The 19,952-nt window shown below is 38.9% G+C and overlaps 1 protein-coding gene across 3 annotated transcripts in view; it reads left to right on the top strand.

Moving 5' to 3' along the window:
• LOC108269610 (pleckstrin homology domain-containing family G member 3) overlaps positions 1-16,097 on the top strand; it is a 51,220-nt gene extending 35,123 nt beyond the window's left edge. For 2 of the 3 annotated variants that reach the window (XM_053682454.1, XM_053682455.1), the window contains exons 8-19: positions 1,754-1,885; positions 3,954-4,136; positions 4,747-4,839; positions 4,934-5,020; positions 5,104-5,137; positions 5,251-5,337; positions 6,197-6,238; positions 8,338-8,348; positions 8,645-9,007; positions 10,738-10,845; positions 11,470-12,997; positions 13,281-16,097. In XM_053682454.1, coding sequence (XP_053538429.1) covers positions 1,754-1,885; positions 3,954-4,136; positions 4,747-4,839; positions 4,934-5,020; positions 5,104-5,137; positions 5,251-5,337; positions 6,197-6,238; positions 8,338-8,348; positions 8,645-9,007; positions 10,738-10,845; positions 11,470-12,997; positions 13,281-14,014 — 3,402 coding nt within the window. In that variant the 3' untranslated portion in view covers positions 14,015-16,097. The remainder of the gene's footprint in view (positions 1-1,753; positions 1,886-3,953; positions 4,137-4,746; positions 4,840-4,933; positions 5,021-5,103; positions 5,138-5,250; positions 5,338-6,196; positions 6,239-8,337; positions 8,349-8,644; positions 9,008-10,737; positions 10,846-11,469; positions 12,998-13,280) is intronic. The other variant, XM_017475563.3, reaches the window with a different exon arrangement.
• Positions 16,098-19,952: the final 3,855 nt, after the last annotated feature.

The raw sequence follows: 19,952 nt of genomic DNA, 5'->3' as shown, positions 1-19,952 counted from the left end.
TGTTTCATTTGACCTGAGAACACTCCTCCAGAAAGTTGGGTCTTGGTCCTGGTGATCACCTGCAAATTCCAGTCTGGCTTTTTTTTTTGCCGATCTTAGGGTAAGGTCTTTTTCCTTTACATGACAGCTGTTTGGACTATGGTGATGTAGGCCTCTCTTAATGGTATACATGCATACTTTGGAGCCAGCTGCCCCAAACTCTCTTACTAGTTCACAGCAGCTCTCACTTGGTTTCCCACTGAAACTAAGCAGGGTTGAGCCTGGTCAGTACCTGGATGGGAGACCTCCTTGGGAAATTAAGGTTGCTGATGGAAGTGGTATTAGGGAGGCCAGTAGGGGGATGCACACTCTGTGGCCTGTGTGGGTCTTAATGCCTCAGTATAGTGACAGGGACACTATACTTTAAAAATAGCATCGTCTTTCAGATGAGATGTTAAACCAAGGTCCTGACTCTCTGTGGTCATTAAAAACCGGTGTCCTGGTGAAATTCCCCCATTGGCTTTTATCTATCATGGCCTCCTAATAATCTCCATCCCTGAATTGGTTACATCACTCTCCTCTCCAAAAATAGCTGGTGTGTGGTGGGCGGTCTGGCGCACTATGGCTGCCGTCACATCATCAGGTGGATGGTTGAGGAGACCCCCCCCCCCCCCCCCGAACATAAATCGTTTGAGTGCCTAGAAAAGCACTATATACATGTAAGGAATTATTGATTTAATATTAGTTCCTTTGTTTTCTTTTGGGTTTAGTTGAACCATTTGGACCAACGTTTGTTCATCCCTGGGAGTTTGTTTGTGCCTCTTTCTGAACGATACGGTATCTCTGTGGTTTATATATTTGCAGTTGTTCGTAAAGATGCAAGTGGTACCTTCAGTGTTTTTAAAATGCTTCTAAGGCGGAACTGGACTTGTGTAGGTCCACAGTTTTGTGTTGCTTTTTTCTGAGGTCTTGGCTGAATTACTTGGATTTTCCCATTGTAACAGAGGCAAATACAGCCACAGACGCACAGATGAACTCCTAATATTAACAGTTGGCCAATCAGAAGCTTGTAAATGTCATTATGTCGATTTATGGATCCTTACAGACTGTTTAAAGAGACAGTCAACTTGGTGTATGTATACTTTTGGCCCACTGGAATTCTGATATAGTGAATTAAAGTTTAAATAATCGGTCTCTAATTGATTGTTTCGGATGACTTCTTTTGGCAAGTCAATCATGGTATAATATGAAATAAAATGTGTGGGCTTGTGAAAAACTGAGATTGATTATCCTTAGCCTTTTGGCCACAACTGTATCAGTTTATCCAAACAGTCAACATCAACAGTCAACAGAGGGAAGCAAACAGGTTTGCCTGCCTGTTTAAATAAAGTAGGAAAGAATTGGCACCTCTCTGGCTGCCACTTCACTCTACACCAGTCCATTAAATCTGCATGACAGTGTGATAAAATCCTAGTTAAATAGTCTAAAATAAAATGATGTGAATTCAGACTTCTAACAGTCCTAGCTGTACTAGCTGTACTTCAGTAAAATGTTTTGTTTACTAAGTTTAATGTAACTTTACATATAGAGTTATGGCACAAAGTTAGAATCTTTTGTCTCGCATGTTATTTGTGGTTCTTCCCCTTTTTCATGTCACTTCAACACATACACGCATCAATCATCTGTCCATTCCTTACACGTCTCACACTGTTTGTGTAGCCAGTCTGACTGTGCTCTGTTTACTGACTATATTTATGCTGCTTTCTTGTTTTAGGAAATTGCTAAACATTTTGACCCTGAGGAAGAGGGGTTTGATGTGGTCGAAGAGGCCATAGTCACCATGACAGGAGTGGCCTGGTACATCAATGACATGAAGAGGAAGCACGAGCATGCTGTGAGACTGCAGGTGATCAATAGTTTGTATTTGCCTTGCATTTATCAGAGCACTTCTCATTGAACATATAGGAATTGCTCATTGATTAGAGATTCACTGCATCTTTTAATTTGCCTTTAATAACAAGTAATGTTTTGAGAAGCTTTTTTTCTGCCGGCATCTTTAAATCAGATTTGAATAATTCATCGTAGGGCAGGCTTTATGATCAGGGATGGAAAACCATGGTAATAGACATGCATTGTATTTATGTTTTGGCTATTTTGCTGTTCTGATGATCAGAGTTGAATGAATAGTATGTGAACGCACCAGACTGTTTTAAAAATCATGGCCCCAACAGAACCCAGTTTAAATCTGCACAAACTGATTCAAACGCTAAATCACTCCTCCAACCATGTGGTTATCCATCCATCCATCCATCCATCCATCTTCTACCACTTACTTCTTCTTCAGGGTCGCAGGGAAACCTGGAGCCTATCCCAGGGAACATCGGGCACAGGGTGGGGTACACCCTGGACAGGGTCCATGTGGTTATTTGATAATAATAATAATAATAATAATAATAATAATAATAATAATAATAATAATAAATCAAGTAAGTCTATTAAGGCTGCTATATTTCATAGTCCAGATGAACAGATGCAAATCTACATTTATGTATATTTTAGATATAGGCTGGCATTTGGTATTTCAGTAAACAGTAATGCTCACAATCACTAAATCCCAGTTCTGTTTTTTCAGTGTCAAAAGTATTGGTACTTATGGCACCAAAAACCGATAGAATTGTGGAACTGGAATTTTTCTTTATTTGTCACCTGTTTGGTACCTCATCAGAAAAAGAAGTTTTAATGAGGCTGAGCGTTTGTAAAAGTTGCTCTCTAAGCCCGAAGAATATGAACTGCCTCTCCATAGTGAATTACTAAGAAACCATTGGAGCTCCGATTGTGTCTGACACCAACTCTTCCCCAGACAGTTTTTTTTTTTTTTTTAAACTCAGTGTTGGATTGTAGTGAATCTGTCGGTTTTAACAGAAGTGTGGTGAAAGATATTTTAATATCAACTATTTTATTAATCATGCAAAGACAAATGCTGCACTTCATTTGGGGTGTTTCAGTGTTTCATTTGGGGACATGTTTGAGAAGAGTCATACCATGTGTGAAATTCAGAAGTCCTGAATGATACTCAATGTTTCTGATTGGACTATGGGGATCTGTACAACCATAAGATGTCCAGATTCATGTTAGCAACATCCTCATCTCGGTCAAACTGACACCGTTTCGTTGCGCTAAAATGTGTGCTTCACTACCCTCCCTTTTGTCTCATCAGCTTTCAGAAGTTTGTTTCAGACATTTCTCAGAAGCAGATGAAAACCAAGCTTAAGGCTTGAGGCTTTATAGTTCTGTCTGCTCAGTTGTTCTTGGTTTGGCACCAACAGGACCCAATTGGACTTGGGGTGGGATTGAAGCTCTGTTCATTAGTGATTCATTACACATAATTGCACATAATTACAAACAGAATAATGAGGAAACGCAGACACTAATTTGATCTCTAAGTGGATTAACCAAACGGCTGATTGGACAAAGAAACAAACTTAATCCAGGCACGTCCTCTTTTTTGGATTTAACAATGGTGTAAACACAACGCATTCTGTGATTTTTCTGCACAGAACAGATGTTCCCGCTGCTTTTTTCTGACAGTTCTAGGTATCTCTCAAATTGATGGAATAGGAACAAAGATTAGAACCTCAAATTTTATTGGCTCTTGTTGGCATCATAGAACATTTTATTTAGCTCTGTTTGTTATGTTGATTACTGCTATGTGCTGCTCGCAAGGAGCTCCTCTTTCTGTGCTTATGTTTAAGATGTTAAAGTGTTTAAATAATATCTTTAATAGAGAGTGTGAGGCTGGTCAACCTGTGCTCTCATGAATATGATTATCGGACTAATATCCCATACCAGTATCCCTAATAATTTAATAAGTTACCAGCATGTAGTGTTTAAAAAGGAGCTTATACTTCAGCCGATGGACTGATGTCTGGAGTAGCAATGCATTCTCATGGCAACTTGTGTCCCATTTTCTTCAGGAGATTCAATCCCTCCTCATCAACTGGAAAGGGCCTGACCTCACTACATACGGTGAGCTCGTCCTCGAGGGAACCTTCCACGTCCACCGTGCAAAGAATGAAAGGACGCTGTTCCTCTTTGACAAAATGCTCCTCATCACCAAGAAGAGAGGAGAGCATTATGTCTACAAGACCCATATAATGGTACTTAACAGTCTGTAATTGGGTGTGGTCATGTGTTCTTTTAATTTCTGCAGTGTTTTTGCCAAGATGTCAGTATTTAGTTAGAACAAATACAAATGTAGTAGGTTTCTCCTCTACAGAAAAGGTAAACCAATCCTTAGAAAGGAGGCTCTGGAAGAGTCACTATAAGTGAGCACTAAGCTGTTGTCATATACAGTGGTGCTTGGAAGTTTGTGATCATTTTCCTCAATAAATAAATGAGGAACATTGTGCAGAAATATAGACAATTGTAAAGGGTTCACAAACTTTCAAGCACCACTGTATCTATTTAGTGGCATGTTGCTAATTGACAAATGGTAGAAAGGGTTTTCCTGCCTTCCAGATGGAGATGATATCTGTTCATTTACTCCACAGATTAATTACGGTCATGCAGTTTCCTCTCATTTCCTATTAACATCCTCATTTTCTAATTCACTGCAAAAATATCTGTTGTTTTCTGATCCTAAGGCTCATCGAAATCCTAGCTTAGGAGAGTCAGAGCTAATAGCTGTCAGGTTAAATGAAAAGTGAATGTGAAAGGTGTTAGCTATACCGATGACCTCATTTCTCATATTTTACGTATTATTTTCAGTGTTCCACTTTAATGCTGATTGAAAGTGCCAAAGATTCTCTTCGCTTCAGTGTGACTCACTACAAGCATCCTAAACAACCTCACACAGTACAGGTCTGTGGGTCTCTTCCTGCATTAAACCGTCCATCAAGGAATAAGTAGAATTCTTAGTGTTACTGGTCTGTGATTCTCATTTGCCTTTTTATAGGCCAAAACTGAAGAGGAGAAAAAACTGTGGGCCCATCACATAAAGAGACTGATTCTGGAAAACCATCATGCCATCATACCGCAGAAAGTAGGTAACCTGAACATGAATGATAGCGATCATATGTAGCGAATCATAATACATTCATAAGATGTCTCTTGCAATGCTTTTAGGCCAAAGACGCCATTCTGGACATGAGATCTGCCGGTGAGTTTTTGAGAGAATTTTTTTTTTTGGCTGTTGTAGGACTTAAAAAGATCCAAACTTGCTTTACATTTCATATATACACTGTATGTTTGTCTGTTTGCTTGGTGCTTTAGGCCCAGTGAAATATCGCTATAGTCCCGAAAAACAAAACAAGAGTGAGGACCTTCTAATAGGAGGACGTAAAGAACGAAGGCGATCAGGTAAGCCTTTGACTTTTGCACTATTATCCTTACATGAGTTTGCCTGTCCAACAGATTTATTAAGATTTATTTAGTTGGTTTATCCTGATTTGTCTCTGTGCTATGATTTACCCCGTCAACACGTTCTTGTTCTGAGTTTTCAGTGGGCTTTTGTTATTGTTTAGGTTTCATTTCCTCCTTGCCTGTTAGCGCATTGTTTTTTATTAGTTCAGTCTGATATCAGGGTCACCTGTGTCTTGTTTTTGGTTAATCCTGCTGGGTATATATTTTCAGTTTACATGCTCTTGTCTCTCATTTCTAGTTTGATGTTTCTTGTTGCTTGCTAGTCTAGTTACACTGGGGGAAATAAGCATTGGACGCATTAACATTTTTTTCAGTAAATATATTTCCAATGAGGCTATTCACATAAAATTTTCACCAGACATCAGTATTAACTCAAGAAATCCAGAAATATAAATAATTCACAAAATTAAAGTCCATAAATAAAGTTATGTGTTATAATAATACTGATGTAATTAATACTGATGTCTGGTGAAAATTTCATGTGAATAGCCTCATTGGAAATATAGTTACTGAAAATAAAAGGGTGAAGCGTTCAATACTTATTTCCCCTCCACTGTATATTGAAGCAGTTTCCTCCTTTTAAGTTCTGTATGATTTTACTTTCGTTCATTAAAGTTCATGCATTTGCGTACCTCTATGTTTTGAGTCTGTACTTTAGCAGTACACTGTGTTTCTTTTATTATTCAGTCAGCAGTGCATGTATCTCAAATGTTTCAAATTAGCAAGATAATAACATAATTTGTTTTAAATGAATACATACAAGCTGTAAATTTTCTGTTGTTTTGTTCTTTAACAGAGCCGTTTAACAGAGTTAAACAGAACATGAGAACTACAAAAGGTAATTTTCCCTATTCTTATGAAACACTTCAAGTAAACTAAAAAAAAATCAGTAGTCTCTTTAATTGAAACCATTCAAGTGAATCCAATGGGTCTTTTCATATTGTAAAGGAACCATTACTATAAATATCACAAACCAGCCCGTTGACAGAGTGATGATACCAGGTTTTTTCCAATTAGCTAATCATTAGCTTACATTTATATTTATTCATTTAGCAGATGCTTTTATCCAAAGCGACTTACAAATGAGCAAATGCAAGCAAAAAGATTTATCAAGCAGAGAGCAATGCAATTAGTACTACCGTACATGTTTTTTAATTGAGTTGTAGAGAAGCATAGAGCCAGTGTGGTGTTTTTTGTTTTTGTTTTTAAACAAATAAATAAATAATGGGGGGGGGGGGGGGGGGTAGTTAAGTGTTACATAAAAAGGAAGGTCAAAAACAGAAGTCCTCCATTCTTATCATTAGCTCAAAAACCCTGCAGAGCCACCATACTTACCTGTCGTCATCAGGAGCTGCATGCTCGGCCCTTGTCGTCTTCCCCTTGTTTTCTTTGCTTCAAAGTCTTACAATATCCAAGTGGTCTCTCTGGTAGATCAAAGACCACAGCCCCCATCCTCCAGCCTCACACATAATGATGTTAATTATGGAGCCCATCGGCAAGGGGCTTTGTCATGCGTCGGCTCCCTTCAGTCTGTGGGCTTGTTTTGGCCTCTGATCACTGGTTCCTCTATTATGCATTCTAATTTGCGGATAATTTTTCCTTCACCCTACATGGGTCTCTCTCTATCTCATTTGGAATTGATTTTATGACTTTAAAATGAAAGTGTTATTCATACCCATCTGTACTTTTCTCAGAAATTACATTAAAAGGGGAAAAAAACACTCCTAAGCAGCCATGAGTGACTGAAATGTTTTTTTTTCTTTTTCCCAATACAAAGTTAATTTAATTAAATCTATGCAGAGGTCACTGACGGAACTGGAGCCACTGTGAATCCAGTTTAAAATAAAAATGCCAGGCCAAAAAAAAAAAATAATGCATGGATGTTGAGTTGAGAAATGTATGGATGCAGACATTAGGGTCATTCCATCTCAAGTGTTCCAGTAATTGCATTTACAGCTCAGAAGTCACTTACTGCTTTTATCACAGGAGCAACATCATCATAGCTCTGTTAATGGCACTGTTCATTTGTAAAACACCCAACTGAATACTGTTCTTCCATATTTGGATGAAATCTATTCATGCATACCAACTGTACACTTTTAACAACATGATGGATCAGGCTGGTTCTGGCAAATCTGGCCCTAGACGTCCACTGTCCTGCAGAGTTTACCTCCAATTGTTACAGCAGAATGCTACTACAGAGGACTTATTTCTGTCCAAATTTCAGGTTCGTATCTGGTCCCTTACCAGATATATTCAACCTTAAAGAAGGGAACTTGAAAAAAAAATGCTCATGCATGCCCCCGTGAAAAAAGAAAGAAGTCTAGAGAAGTCTCAAACCTGAAATGTTCTGCATGTACACGATACTTGCCTAGGTACCCCCTAAAAAAAATTAAGATTTAGGCTCAAACCCTTCCCGTTATAAATTGACCCTAAATGTAGTAAACTGTGAGCAATCTTAAGCATTAAATTTAGACTTAAGTTCTAAATCTAAGGAACATGAATGTGTAAATCGTTTATATACACATATACCTTGTAATGTGCTCTAGAGGTCAGTTTTTGTTCCAAGGAGCTAGGTCCATCCTGAGCAGAGATATATTAAGGTTTACGTAAACAACTGTATAATCAAAATTGGTTGTGTGCCAAGACACAAAGATGGCCGTCGTAGTTAAACTAAGTAAAGACTTATTTTAAATGTCGATATTTTTTTTAATGGTAATGCCAATACATAGAGAGAATCACTCAAAAAAAATGACTAAAATTAAAAACAGTTGAGCAACCTGCACTTGACCGCTTGAGATGGAATGACTCATGACCACTGTCAAAGTTACCACTCTTGCATTGCTTTTGATCAATTTTAAATGTTTTCTTCTTTATTTCTTTTTCATTTTCATTACCCTCTTCATGATCATCTTCATTCTTCATGTCATCCTGTAGAAACTCTTAAGGTAAGCCTTTCACACAGTTTAATTATTATATATTGGGTTGTTGTTGTTGTTGTTGTTTTTTTCTTCCATATCCAGTATTTTTGTTGAGAAAGGGCCAGTATGCTTTAGAATGGATAATCTTAATGTGATTTCATGTTGTCGTTTAAATTATTGATCCACCTGTGATTTGACATGGTATAGTTTGGAACACCAAAAATGGATTTGTCCATACTACTTTCTTTCAACGTTAGCTCAAACCCCAGAGCATGCACCAGCAGCCTTTTTTGCACTCCTGTAACTGTGTCTTTATACTCCAGCATGCTGACAGCATGGATGCTCTGCTGTCGGACAGCAGCCAGAATTCCCTGCAGGCTACAGCTAGCACCTCCACCTTGAGGTCCAGTGTGGAGGAAGTGGAGACCGAGAGACCCATCACTGAGGAGCACGCGAGCGGATGGCTTTCCCTGGATTGGCTGAGCGTGAACGGTGAAATGGCATTCCGTAGACAAAAAGAGGAGGAGAAGGAGGGAGCGCTGGAGAAAGTGCGGATGCAGAGTGGAGAAGATGAAGAGATTCTGGTGAAAGACGAGCAGGTAGCTGACTTTGCCACCTCAGTGTTGGCCGCCATCTCCTGCTGGCGCTATAAGGCCAGGGCTTTGCTTTTCACACGGGTCCTAACGGTGAGGCTCACTGTCACTATCTGCTTTTTTTCTTCTTCCCTCTGCTAGGCCGTGTCACTCCATGTCTCTGTACTAAACATCCATGCCAGCCAAATTCCTCTCTGTTGCATGCTGCATCTGATATTTGCTTCGCACTTGCATGGCTCAGTGCATGTTTTACTCTCATAAGGATTTAGAACACTTATGCCTGACCATTTTTCATGGGTACTTACATGCTGTATGTCACATTAAAAGCAGTTTGTATCCCGGTATTTCAGCTGCATGATTTTTCTGTTGTGGTTGTCATACTGGTAAACATGGTAAAACACTTCTCCACATAAAACGTGGCAAAAAAAATAACTTACTTTACTCGGGCAAGAATAAACGGTACTTCATCAGAGCCAATAAAATAGACTGTGATTCTTATGTACTTTCCCCATAACTGCTAATTCCATTGCTGCTTGCTGAAGATGTATGTAGTGAAGTGTATTAGGGCAGTCGATCATCAATATAAATGAAAAGAAGAGCTTCTTAATGAAGCACAGACACAATAACATTGATGTAGTCAGTCAGTCAGTCTTCGGTTCCATGTAGTGTGATGTCACATGAAACACTCAGTGTGTGCATGCAGTGTAATTCAGTTTGCTGGTAATCTGTTTTGGTTGTTTACACAAGCCCTAGGAACAGCATTAAGGTAACGATCTGCTCTAATGATGATTAAATATCTGCTCAATTATAACTACTCATAGGTTTTTGTCATGGTCCGTGAATTTGTTGCTTGAGGTTGCTTATTGTTTATGTTATGACACTTGCTGATGAATAAAATTTATGCAGAAATGCAGTGGCTTTAGGGGTCTGAAAGCAAACCATAAGTAAAGAATAAAACATGACTGGGCATGCTGTTATACTTTTAAATTTAATAAGACAAAATCTCAACAGTTATACAGAGAAACTGAACATCCTAAAGACTTTGCTGTGGCAGAAAACTTACCAACGGTTAAAAAGCGCTGACACTTGAGACTCCTTCCATAAATGTTAAATAAACAGAATCTTACATCACTGGAAGACCTCAATAACAAAGACCATTGTTAAATAAAAAGGCATTTTTAAATCCATTTATTATTAGACTTGGATTATATAGTGTGTCCCACAACAATTCCTGTGAGTTAGTTGGTTCTATAGAAACCACGTATTAGAGCTAGTAGTCAGAGCTGCTGTTATATAAAATTAATCAACATCCTCTGACCAATTAGATTATAGAATTCAACAGTGCTCTTATATTAAGTATTATTATAAGAACTTTATGGGTGATATTAAAGGAGGTCAGGTCTGTTTTGAGGACTATGCTCAGTCTAAATTGTTAATTGCACTTTGAGTACATATGAATTAGATTCTGTGATTGAAGTTTGACTTCAAAGGAAAATTTCACTGTCAAATTTCTGGAGGTGGGAGATGGTGGAGGCACAGGCTGTATTCAGACTAGCTCTTTGCTTCCCATAATCAATCTCACCAAAGGTTTCCGTTATGTTTGATTGTAGCCCATCACAAAAGCAGTTTCTAAAGGTCACCAGAAAGCACTGAAGCTCTCATATGAATTGCAGACGTTTATAATGGATGAAATAGTGCTCAGAGAGCATTTACTCCAGATCAGACGGGGCCGACCATGCCTTCATGAAAGCACATTCAAATAGGACTTGTAGCATAATATTTTACTGTTCTTCTGTTTTTGTTGCTTCTGTTTTATATTTAAGAATAGAGATGGGGAACAGGCTATGGAGGAGAATGAATTAGTGGAACCTATGAGAGACCGACATCCCTCTGAAGAAGACCAGGGTGAGGATTCCACTGTATGTGAACAGGTGAGAGAGACACTACTTATTAAATGTGTTTACAATTATTTTTCTTTACATAGACTTGCCTCACTAAATGTATTACAAGATAAGTGAAATAATAATAATAACTATTATTATTATTATTATTATTATTATTATTATTACTTGCATGCATCTGACACTTACTGGAAAACAACCTGCAATCCCTGCAATATGGCCAAAAAACCCCCACTACTGTTATTCCATTACTGTCTCACAGCTCCAGGATTGGCCGTTGAATCCTGAGCTTGTGTTACTATCTGTGGCATCTTGCATGTTCTTCTGTGTGTCTATGTGGGGTTCCTCCATGTATTCCCATTCCCCCATCTCCCAAAACATGCTGCTAGGTTGATTGGCGACTCTAGGTTGCTCCTAGGTATGAATGTGTTCATAACACAATGCAAGGAACTGCCGTCTCATTCGGGGTGTAAAGTGGTTTCTGACGATGATTGAATGAACTCCCGTGGTATGAATTACTTTTATCTTGTGGGCCTTGACAAGCTAATTGCAAATGATGAATATTGACAGAACACATGTTCATATCTTTTTTTTTTGGCATAATTCAATGAGTTCCTTCCTGAAACAGTAATTGATTTTCCTTCTGCACACTAGGACTCTTCTGAGGATCATTGTTCACAGGCCATTTCTCTGCCTGGAGAAGAAGCAAGACAACAGCAGTCACACATTATCCCTCAGGATGAAGGCAGAGATGTTCAAGGGATTGTGGTGGGTAGTGTGGAGTCACTGTCCCCAGTCCATGATGAGATCCAACTAGAGGATGAGAGCACTCAATCCAGAACAAATTTTTCAGAGGATGTTGAGGACCTGGGGGAGGAGGGAGAGGAAGAAGATGAAGAAGAAGAAGAAGAAGAAGAAGAAGAGGAAGAAATGTCATCAGGAACTGAACCTAGGAGCATCTTGCCAACATCTGTACTAGACAAAGCCAGTGTTATTGCTGAACACTTTACTGGCAGCCTCTCTCGGCAAAGCAGTGTAGCAGCTGACGACATGTTCTCTCTAGGTTGCCCTTCATCTCAGACAGGTAGTAGGAGAAGTAGTGTGTTCAGCCTTAATGCTGACCTGCTAGACAAAGAGAATGTTCAAGAGCTGAACTATTCCTCCCCTGAGCCAGTTACTTTAAAACATGTACCTGAATCTTTAGCCTCAGCAACTCTTGGAGACAGGCTGGTTACACCAGACCAAAGACCAGAAACAAAACCAGATACTCTCTCCAAAAAGGACAGAATGCTTATCCATAAGATCAAGCAATACTACGAGCATGCCGAGCAACAGGATGCCAATTTCAGCATCAAACGCAGGGAAAGCCTCTCTTACATTCCTCCAGGGCTAGTCCGCAATCTCAGCCGACAACTTGACAGCCTTCCTACTGAAGAAGCTGCGGCAAGTCACAAGAAGGCCTTAAAAAGTACAAGGCCAACTTCTTGGGCAGTTTTTGATCTTCCAGGGTTGGAGAAAGAGAATTCCAAGGAGGTCATGGACACAGAGCTTCTGACTATTAGAGACAGAAATGAAGCTATGGACAGGTCTCAGGTAGTTCCCCAGGCACTTGATAAGGATGAGGATTTCCACTCCTCCTCTGAGATGATGAGGGTTTGGCAAGACATGGAGGTTGAAATCAGTGGCGCTTCTAAGGATCCTCAAGATGTTTCTAAAGATAAAATGAATGGCACAGTCGCCAGTCCTACCCAGGATCAAAAGGGACAGGAGAGTTCTTATAGTGACCTTGGTGAACCCCTGCTAATATTGGAAGAATCTGACAACAGCATGGTTGGACAAGGGACATCAACACCTTCACCACTTAACAACATCCAAGGCAAAGAGTATGAACTGGAGAGCAGCAAATACACTGATCAGAAGCTCCAAGAGACACAGAAGATCAGACCTGCTCCTCTACCCAAGATTGTCATCCTGAGGTCAAGCTCAGAAGATGAATTAATGCTAAAAGATATTGAGAAGATGAAGAACAAAGTGTTAACGCTAGCTAGGCAATACAGCCAGCGTATTAAGGACAACAAGCCTGTAGTGAGACAGAGAGTGGTGGCTAAGGTGGCAGAGAGCGATTTTAGTCACAAAAAGCTGTCATCTGTTGTGGAAGACAAATCTCCAGAGAATGAGATGGGTAAGTATTTTTTATCAGTTTAAAGCAAGACCTGTGTTGTATGGATTCATTCATTCTTTCCTTCAACTTTCCTTGCAAAAACATTTATAATATAACTGAGTATTTAAGTGATATACACATTTTTACAAACTATCCAGATATTCATGAAGTACTGGAGATTTCTATTTTTTATGCCACTGTTATTTGCTTCTTTTATTAATTGACAAAGTATCTTCTTTACTTTCAAGATATTAGTAGTTATAGCTGTTGTCTAATTTAACACTCTTTGTTTAAATATGTATAGGTATGCAGAGCCAGGCACTATCACTTGGTTCAAGTGAGCACACAGACTCCAGTTCATCACTGAGCCCCAGCTCCCTGGGCAGTCCTCAACTGCAGTCCACTAGCAAACCATCTGCTCTGGATGCACAAAGTCCAGTCTACACTGAGAGCTTTAATTGGCCAGATGTAAGAGAGCTGCGTTCCAAATACTCCCGCCCAAATCCTCAGTCAGTCTCAATTAATCGCAGTTGCTCTGTCCCAGACAGAATACTTGAGGTTGGACATAATAATCCAACAGCTTGTCGAAGCTGCTCCTGCTCCAGCCCAGTTTGTGACCGTATGGACCCCCACACACCACCAACTAAAGACACTACCACTACCCAGTCCACGGATAAGGGACCTGCAGGACAGGGTGTGGTTAAACTGTGCAGAAGCAGTTCTTTGGAACATATGGTGGGACCGCTTCATTTAAAACAGCAAACGGACCTTACAGAGATCCCAAGGAGCTATTACTTATCTGGCCAGGCCACCTTGCCCAATGAAAACAAGGTCATTATAGTGGAAAGGATTATTAAGACAGAAAATAATGGTCCAGCAGCAGAAGAGAAGAAAGAGGAGCTTCATGAAAACCAACTAATGTGTCTGGACAGTGATGAAACGTGTATACTGAGGTCATTTGAAAAAACAGAGAACAGCCGACACAGTTTAGTGAAAAACCTGCGCGAGAAATTCCAAAACCTTAGTTCATACACGTAAATGTTCTTGTAAGCTGCGTTCAGACTTTCTACTATTATACATTACTGCACACAGAGGCCCAGTGCTTTTCTACAAAGATATCTAAGCATAAAGTCTTATGGGGTTGTGCCAATATGCCACCCCTTTTGTGGTCCTTATGAAGATTGTATGTTAAGAATGGAGTGCTCAGGCCTTTAACTGAGTACATTTATGATTACGCTGTATTAATTGAATTAAATGGTAAAAGGACATGTATAAACTCAGACCTCACCTTGAAATATTTATGAAATTGACATTTTTGATGTGTATATTAGCATTTTTGCAAGTTTATAGATGTACAAAAGCTTTTGGTTACTGCCTATATAACGTGACACTGATAAGCTTACTCAGGATAAATTTACCTCTGACCTGTATCATCATCACTATCATTTTATTTTTTTAATGTACTATGTATCTGTTCTCTGAATTGTCCAGTAGCTATATCTCCACAGCAATCAAGTATATAATTGGGACTATGGCCAATTATATGGCTTATGGGTATGGATGATAGCTTGTAATAGTGGACAAATGCTGTAGAATTTAGCTTGCTATGTGTATTTTCATAAAGCTGTCACTTCCCAGTAAAAAAAAGTCAGCAAAGGGATGGTTCCAATTAAACATTAGTGGACAGAATGCACTTTGATCCCAGACACACATTTGTTTGTTTCTATCTAAAACATTCCTGTGATAAAATCTTCTGTAATTTTGTGTATAATCTTTATAATTTATTTCAAATTTGCATTCGGTGTGAATGGGCAATTTTTATTTTGTATTAATTTTACAGTTGCTCATTACAGGGGCATTAAATTACATTACATTCAGTGGTGCTTTAGAAAATGCAACGTACAGTGATCATTCTTATCTTGCACATAGATACAATATTACATGAATTTTTATAATGTGTTAAATAAATAGACATGTATGTAAGAAAAGAATACAGTAATACAGAAGATGCTTGAGTATTGCTCATTTTGCTGGTACTGGGTAAACTCTCTGTTACACAGATACACAAGTCTGGCTGATTCTAAGGTAAGTCTCTGAATAAGAGCATCTCCCATTTCCCAGTAAATAATGGGGGGGAGGCAATAGAATGAATGTTCATTAATAAGTCAGATGAACAGAAAAAGATCATGTATAAAGAAGAGTACTCGGTTACAGATGAGGATGGTAGCACTGTGGGAAAACATGGTTTGAGGAATTTCAGAGGCTCTGTGGAAATTAAAAATGTTGGTGCCATCAGAGCGAAAGACATCACCCATGAAGGAACCCCAGGTTAGTTTTGTACTACATGTACTATATAGCTAAAAGTATGTACACACCTTGAACAATCACACACATGTACTTGTTGAACATCCCATTCAAGATTTAGTCTGTCCTTAGTTCTATTTACCTCCACTTTTCTGGGAAGACGTTCCCATTATATTTTGGAATGTGGATGCGGGGATTTTTGCTCATTCAGCCACAAGAGCATTAGTGAGGTCAGGCACTGATGTTGGGTAAGGAGTCCTGTGCCGGTGTGCAGGCCACTCAAGTTCTTCCACACCAACCTTGGGAAACCATGTCTTAATTGCTTTGTGCATGTTGGAACAGGTTTGGACCTCTTAATTCCAGTGAAGGGAAATTGTAATGGTACAACATACATTCTAGAAAACCGTGCTTGTAACCCTGTGAGAACAGTTTGAGGAAGACCCCTTGTGACGGTTAGGTGTCCACATACTTTTGGCCATATAGTGTGTTACGAAATGGCTAACCAGTGTAAGCTAAAGAGAATGGATCAAAGAGCTGTATTGCTATGTGACTTTTTATTCAGTCCTGGATTATTGCAATGCTCTTTGTTTTGGTAGGTAAACCAACAAAAAAAAGTGTTTGTTTTTTTTTGTTGATTTTGTTGTTTTGTTTTTACTTTTTTTTTTTTGCATATTTTGTTCATATGTAAAAGTGGTACATATTTTAAAATATATTAGACATTATTAAAACCAGAATATTTACAGACCAATCAAATTCAAGGCCATCCTACACCAATTAAAGGACTTGGCTGTAATGTGCCAGTGAAGCGGTCTCATTATGTGGTCCAACGATGTCATGTCATTTGTACGTGAAGATCAGCGATCCTTAACGTGCATCTGTGGATACAGCGGCGAATGGTGTTGACCGTCTTAAAAACCGTCATGAGTCTGTAATGGATATCATGACATGGGCTTGGGAATACATTGGTAAACCAGTCGTGTCTGAGGGATTAGACATCACGCGCATTCAGAAGTGGTTTTCAGCCTTGCCCTTTACACACCGAGATTTGACCAGATTCCTTGAATCTTTTAATTATATTGTGCACTGTATAAGGTGAAATTCCCCAAAGACAAACCGGTAGGATTTTGGCCATGTTGTTCTCAAAGTGTTGGATTATTCGCTGATGCATCTGTTGGCAGATTGGCGATCCTCGACCCATCGTTGCTCTTGAAGGTCCAAGTCTTTTTTGGAGCTTCCTTATATACTATGATTAGACAATTGCCTCACCTGTTTCACATCACCTTCTTATTTCAACTTGTCACGTCGCTATTAGTCGTAAATTGCCCCTGTCACAACTTTTTTGTAACGTGTTATATGCATCAATTTCAAAACAAACGTTTACCTTAAAAAAAACTATTCAGTTGAGTAGGTAAAACATCAAATACCTTGTCTTTATACATTTTTTGTTTAAATACCAAAGTACATTTACAAATCACTCCTCTTTGTTGTTATTAGCATTTTCCATAATGTCCCAACTTTTTTGGAATTGGGGTTGTACAATAGAAGTAATCATTTTTCCCATTTCTTTCCTTGTATCATATTTACTTTATACAGTAAAGTAACAGTGCATATGGATATGAATAGTGGATGGGGGAAAAATTAACTATTGTAGAATGAGTTTATCCTAAGACTGGCTCAGTGCAAAATTGTGTCCCGGCACAGTGATGAGCTGTTGTAAAGTGTGATCGCTGTTGGTACAAAAGACCTCTTGTACCGCTCCTTTCTACAGCAGAGCTGAATGAGTCTTCTATTAAAGAAGCTCCACTGTTTAAACAGGAACCCCTCCATGACCTACTGGTAATTGTCCAGAATAGCTGAGAGTTTGAGTGTCCACCTTTCCATCACGACCTCAAAACCATCCAGAGATCAGCCCAAGTCTGAGCTAGCTTCCTTGATAAGTTTGTTGTGTTGTTTTTTTTTGAATCTCCAGCTCTGATGCCACCTTCCCAGCATACTGCTGCACAGAAGACTGCACCGGCTACCACAGACTGGTAGAAGATATCTACTTTCTGAGGAAGCTAAGGTCCTTTCACATTTAAGGAAAGGGATCAGCAGACTCTAACACATTGAAGTCAAAGCCATGAATGTTTGATAATAGCCAAGGGAAGGCATGTAGTCTATCAAACAGCCCTGTGGGACACTTTGAATACCATAAGCAAATACAAATCCACTTCTTCTGCTTCTGTGAATGAAACATTTAGCTCCTGCAGGCTTACCATCTTTCTGACAGGAATTAGAGTTGGATAATAGGTAAGGTTCGCCATAATCAGTATTCAATTCAGCACTCAGATGAATAAGCATGACTTATATCAATGGGAATATACGTCAAATATATTTTTCTCATATGAATTCACAGGGGTGCCAATAATTGTAGCACAGCTCTATTTAACTATTTTTTTTATATTGTCTTGATTAATCAATGAAGAAATTGATTAAAGAAAGTTGTGTTTGCAATTGACTGACATCAAAAGGTTTAACAATACTCTGCTCTCATGGATATTTTGTTCAAAACTTTCACAAAAATAAAAACAATTTTTCACAGACTTCTTTGCTCATATTTACCAAGGGTGCCAATATTAGTCTAGCGCACTATATCTCTGCCATTTGTATAAAGTCATTAACATTCAAAAGGGTGTTATGGTGTTATGGTAAGTCTGAATCCAGATTGGAAAGGCTCATACAATTGTTTAGAGGCTAGATATACCTGATTATGCACCTTTGCCCCTAGAGATTGAATTTTCGCTCTGTGTTTTGTTAGCTCAGTAGACTGATGCTGTTTTTGTTGCGTGTTTTTAGATGTGTTATTAGAATAAAGGAGTAGATCACATCAGACATCTCCATCTCAGTTCCCAGCACCAATTAATTTTCTTTTAGGTCCTATTTCCCTATTTGTGAATCCCACACTAAAATGTAACTTAACCACTCCTGCACTATTTGTTTTGACATGCACATACAGCCTCCCCAGTTCCAATCTTTTCCTCATATTGCTAATAATTTATTTATTCATTCATCCTCAGTAACCACTTTATCCTGGTCAGAGTTGCAGTGGATCAAGAGAATGAAAAACATCTTATTTTTAGAACTGATGGTTGCATCAAAGTCAAGATACTACATGCAGAAACACCAATGTTGGTCACACCAGTCATTTTCAGAATTTTAGATAAATTGCATTTATAATAATTTTTTTTATGACTACAGTAAGGGAAGACATAAAATGTTTTCTGTTATTTGGAGTTTTGAAGACTTTAAACTTTTCAGGGATATATGACATGACAAGTGGGCTTATTGTCTGCGATACACTCACTGGCCACTTTAATAAGAACACCTGTACACCTGCTTATTCATGCAACTATCCAATCAGCAGCAGCATAAATTCATGTTGATGCAGTTCAAGAGCTTCTATTAACCTTCACCTCAAATATCAGAATGGGGGGAAAAAGTGATATCAGTGATATCTTTGACTTTTTTAACATCCAGTTCTAACATCCATCACAAATGCCTTGATGTTGAGAGAGATCAGAGAAGAACGGACAGACTGTCGGGAAGCGCTGACAGGACGGCTACAGCAACTTAAATAGTCACTCTTTACAACCGGTTCCTCTCAAGGTTTCTTCCCCATGTCGTCTCAGGGAGTTTTTCTTTACCACCGTCGCCTCTGGCTTGCTCATTAGTGATAAATTTATCAGTTTAAAAATTAAAAATGTTATCTTGAATTTATACATTTCTGTAAAGCTGCTTTGTGACAATGTCCATTGTTCAAATTAATTTATTTGTATAGCGCTTTTAACAATCTCTAACAATTGTTAACAATCTCTTTATCTCTAATGAGCAAGCCAGAGGCGACGGTGGCAAGGAAAAACTCCCTGGGACGATATGAGGGAGAAACCTTGAGAGGAACCAGACTCAGAAGGGACCCCGTCCTCAGCTGGGTAACAACGGATAGTGTGAAAATAAAAGAAAGCTCTTTATGGTTTTTATATGAAGTCTGTTTTGTTGAACTAATACAAACTTGCACTCAAGTCTCCTTTAGTGGACAGTGGATGTGGTAATTGTAGTCCTAAGGCCATAGCAGCAACCATAGTCCCAGCAACCACAGCAAGAATATCCATGTGAAATTGAGGTCCAAAACCATTTCCATGGTACTTCAAGCGGCACCATCCTCAGCAATCTCCAGGCTGGACTGTTTGGGGTCGTCCTCAGTGGCAGAACGTAGCCTCCAGTTGATGAGCGCTCCATCCAGACGTAGGGCATCAGGATGGATCAGGCAGTTCCAGAGAGCAGAAAGGATCAAGATCACTGACATCTCCATTACAGGATAGTAAGCATACCTAACAATCTCTATCTCTCCCCCATAATATCATGTGTAGCTCGACAGAAGAAGACTTATTCAAGAGCTTTTAACAACGTCGCATGATATTGTCTTGATCAATCAATAAAGAAATTATGTTCCAACAAACTGTTCTGTAAAATTGTCTAAATTATTTCCTCCCCAGAGCATCTTCACTGTGAAATAGATATTTAAATTCTAACATCAAATAACTAGATTTTTTTTTATTAGTCTAAGAATAAGGCAAATGTATAAATACCTATGAATACCAGCTAAGTATTAACAACCTGTCCAGTCATTCTGTGG

Source organism: Ictalurus punctatus, chromosome 9, assembly GCF_001660625.3.
Source record: "Ictalurus punctatus breed USDA103 chromosome 9, Coco_2.0, whole genome shotgun sequence".
Taxonomy (NCBI): domain Eukaryota; kingdom Metazoa; phylum Chordata; class Actinopteri; order Siluriformes; family Ictaluridae; genus Ictalurus; species Ictalurus punctatus.
The sequence above is the reverse complement of the archived record's forward strand: the minus strand, read 5'-3'. Positions and strand labels throughout refer to the sequence as shown.